This window comes from Dipodomys ordii, unplaced genomic scaffold (assembly GCF_000151885.1).
Source record: "Dipodomys ordii isolate 6190 unplaced genomic scaffold, Dord_2.0 Scaffold32, whole genome shotgun sequence".
Classification (NCBI taxonomy): domain Eukaryota; kingdom Metazoa; phylum Chordata; class Mammalia; order Rodentia; family Heteromyidae; genus Dipodomys; species Dipodomys ordii.
Genome location: NW_012267248.1, coordinates 7341580 through 7344483, shown reverse-complemented (window position 1 = coordinate 7344483; position 2904 = coordinate 7341580). Strand labels below are relative to the sequence as shown.

At 48.8% G+C, this 2904-nt stretch overlaps 1 protein-coding gene across 1 annotated transcript in view; it reads left to right on the top strand.

Moving 5' to 3' along the window:
- The first annotated feature begins 1864 nt into the window (after window positions 1-1864).
- The window catches only part of LOC105985910 (melanoma antigen preferentially expressed in tumors-like), a 12513-nt gene continuing 11473 nt past the window's right edge, over window positions 1865-2904 (top strand). Inside the window, exon 1 of the mRNA XM_013016626.1 lies at window positions 1865-2900. Within this exon, the coding sequence (XP_012872080.1) occupies window positions 1865-2900 (1036 nt within the window). The remainder of the gene's footprint in view (window positions 2901-2904) is intronic.

Below are 2904 nucleotides of genomic sequence, written 5' to 3'. Positions count from 1 at the left end.
TTACCTAGGCAACTGGGACACCTGGAAGAGGTCACATCTGTATCCACTGAGGTCACATCTTAATCTAATGTGCCCACACCTTTCTCCCACCTGATCCCACTTCCCCTTACTTGGACACACCTTTCCCTCCACCGGACCCTCCACCCCCCCCACCCGCCCCTACCCTATATAAGGCCTAACCCTGGGCCAGACACCCTCTTTTGCAGCCTCATGGAGTGCCAATCTTGCCTGGTCCCACCAGGTCTACTGAATAAACCTATCCCTTACTGAAAAAAAAGAAAGAAAGAAAGTGAAGTGTACCAAAAATAGGAAAGAGTTTCTAGGATTCCATAATTAGTATTGTGGCTCATGTGATAGAGCACTAGCCTTGACAAGAAGCAGGTCAGGTACAGCCCCCAGCCCTGAGTTCAAGTCCCTTTTCAGTACAAAATTAGAAAGGAAGGAAGAACAGAAAAAAAGGAAGGAAGGTAGGCAGGAAGGAAAGAAGGGAGGGTCAGAGAGAGGGAGGAAGGAAAGACAGAAGGAGAGAAATAAGGAAGCAAGGGGTTGTAACCTGCTCATGGCCCTTAACCTGCTGTGACCCAGATCAAGGCAGTAAAGGAGTCCAACCCATGAAACTGAGGTTTGGGATACCAGGAGACCTGTAGCCTTCTGCAAACGTCAGATTCCAAGGTTCTTTGAACCAAGGGTTTTACTGGTTTTTGTACAGCAAAGTGTGTGTACAAAGTAAGGTATACACTTCAACATGTGACTAGTAGATGACTTCCTTAATTTAGGAAGTAGAGCTAAGTGGTAAATACCTTAAAAGTTCCATAAACCTGAGTCTCCCCATGCTCCCACACAGTTGAGAGGGGACTTGGCCCACATCCAGCACAGAAATCTGATTTCCCCTTAAGCCAGGACTGGTTGACTTTTCCAGGAAATTCTCAGTGTTTGGAATATGTTCGGAGGAGGCCTTCCAAACTCCTCATCAATTTGTGGTCTCACAGATTGAAATGTTGAACTCATAAGAAGGAAGGAAGGGAAGAAGGAAGGAAGGAAGGAAAAAAGGAAGGAAGTGTTGGGAGCCAAAAGGGGGTCTCTCTGCATGATAGGTTTGACTATCTCACTGGAACATCTCGAGGCTGCTTACAGAATCTGGTCTTTTTGTCCTGCCCCAAACACCAGGTAGCTGCTAACGACCACCTTTTCACCTTGTCCTAAGCAAACATCCTACAGCTGCCTTGGCCAATGAAAGAGCTTCCTTAACAGCCAATGAAAAATCTTCTTAATTTCAAGCATATAAATACCCTTGTGTGAAAAATAAAAATTGGCAGCTTGATCAGAATCCTTGTCTTGCTGTCATTCTTCGTGTCTCTTGTCCCTTCATTCCTTCTCGCTTAGGTTCACTGCCCTCCTTGACATCCTGCGGGTCAGGACAGGAAGGAAGGAAGGAAAGAAGGAGGGAAGGAATGAAGGGAGGGACAGACGGAGGAAACAAGAGAAAAAGGGAGGATGGGAGGGAGGAAAAGAAATACAGAAACAGAATTTCCTGAAGTCTTTGTGGAAGTTAGAAAGTTGAGCTGGATGCTCTTGTTGGGTCCCTTGCAGTCTCAGCAAGTGCAACACCTGTGGGAATGTCTGGAGGGATTTCTGTAGATGCATGGGAAGTCTTTCCATTGCATTGTGTTTTAAATTTCAAAGAGAAGCTGGGCTGTTTAGGTCACACCTTTAACCCTATCACTTTTTGGTGAACTCCACTGATTGGATTCTTCTCAAGGGCAATACCCTAGCAAGGTGTGATCTGAGAGGCTCAGAAATCCCATCAGAAGCTGCTCTCTGATTGGAACATCTGCAATGGAGAGGGTGAGGTTGGAGTATAAAGATGCCCAGGGATCAGAGAAGAGCACCAGAGTCCCAGAGCCTGCAGTCAGTGCCTGGCCCTGCTGGGATTCCTAGACCTGCCTCACACTTGGTCCAGGACTCCTCCCTCAAGATGAGCATCAGGACTCCTGCCTCACTCCAGCATCTGGCCATGCAGAGTCTGCTGAGCTACCAGGCCCTGGCCACCTCTGGCCTGGAGGATCTTCCAGTGCTGCTGTTCCCTTGGCTCTTCCAGGAGGCCTATGCCAGGGGCCACACAGAGGTGCTCAAGGCCATGGTGCAGGCCTGGCCCTTCTCCTGCCTCCCCCTGGGGGACCTGGCCAAGTCACCAGACCTGGAAACCTTCAAGGCTGTCCTGGATGGGCTGGACCTCATACTTGCCAACAAGGAGCGCCCTCATGGGGTGAAACTGCAAGTGCTAGATCTGCGGAATGAGCACCCAGACATCTGGACACAGGGCTACACATCCATGGCTCGAAGCTTTCCTTCAGGAGTTCTGATTGACAAACCCACAGGAAGTTGCCATTCATGGATGACTGAACAGCAACCCTTGATGATTGCCATTGACCTGACCATCCAAAATGGAGCCCAGGATGATCTCCAAGCCTACCTGCTCCAGTGGGCCAGGGAGAAGAAGGAAAGAGTCCAGCTGTGCTCGAGGAAGCTACAGATTCTCCAGAGCTCCTTGTCCAAAGTCTACAAGACTCTGCTGGTGGTGAGTCTGGACTCCATCCAGGAACTTGTCCTGAATGAAGTAAGCTGCTCTGTTAAAATGATTTTCAAGTTGGCGCCTTACCTCAGGCAGATGAAGAACCTTCACATCCTCAAGTTTAGGTCCTATCACCAATATACTTCCTTTGAAAAATGGATTTATCTCCACTTCTTCTGGGCACAGCTGAGGCACCTACAGCACCTGCAGGAGCTTCATGTGCATGGCAGCTTCTTCTCTGATGGAAACCTGCCCACTATCCTGAGGAGACTGACGCCTTTGAAGACCTTGTCTCTGAATGAAGTTAGGATGCAGGATGCCGACCTTTGTTT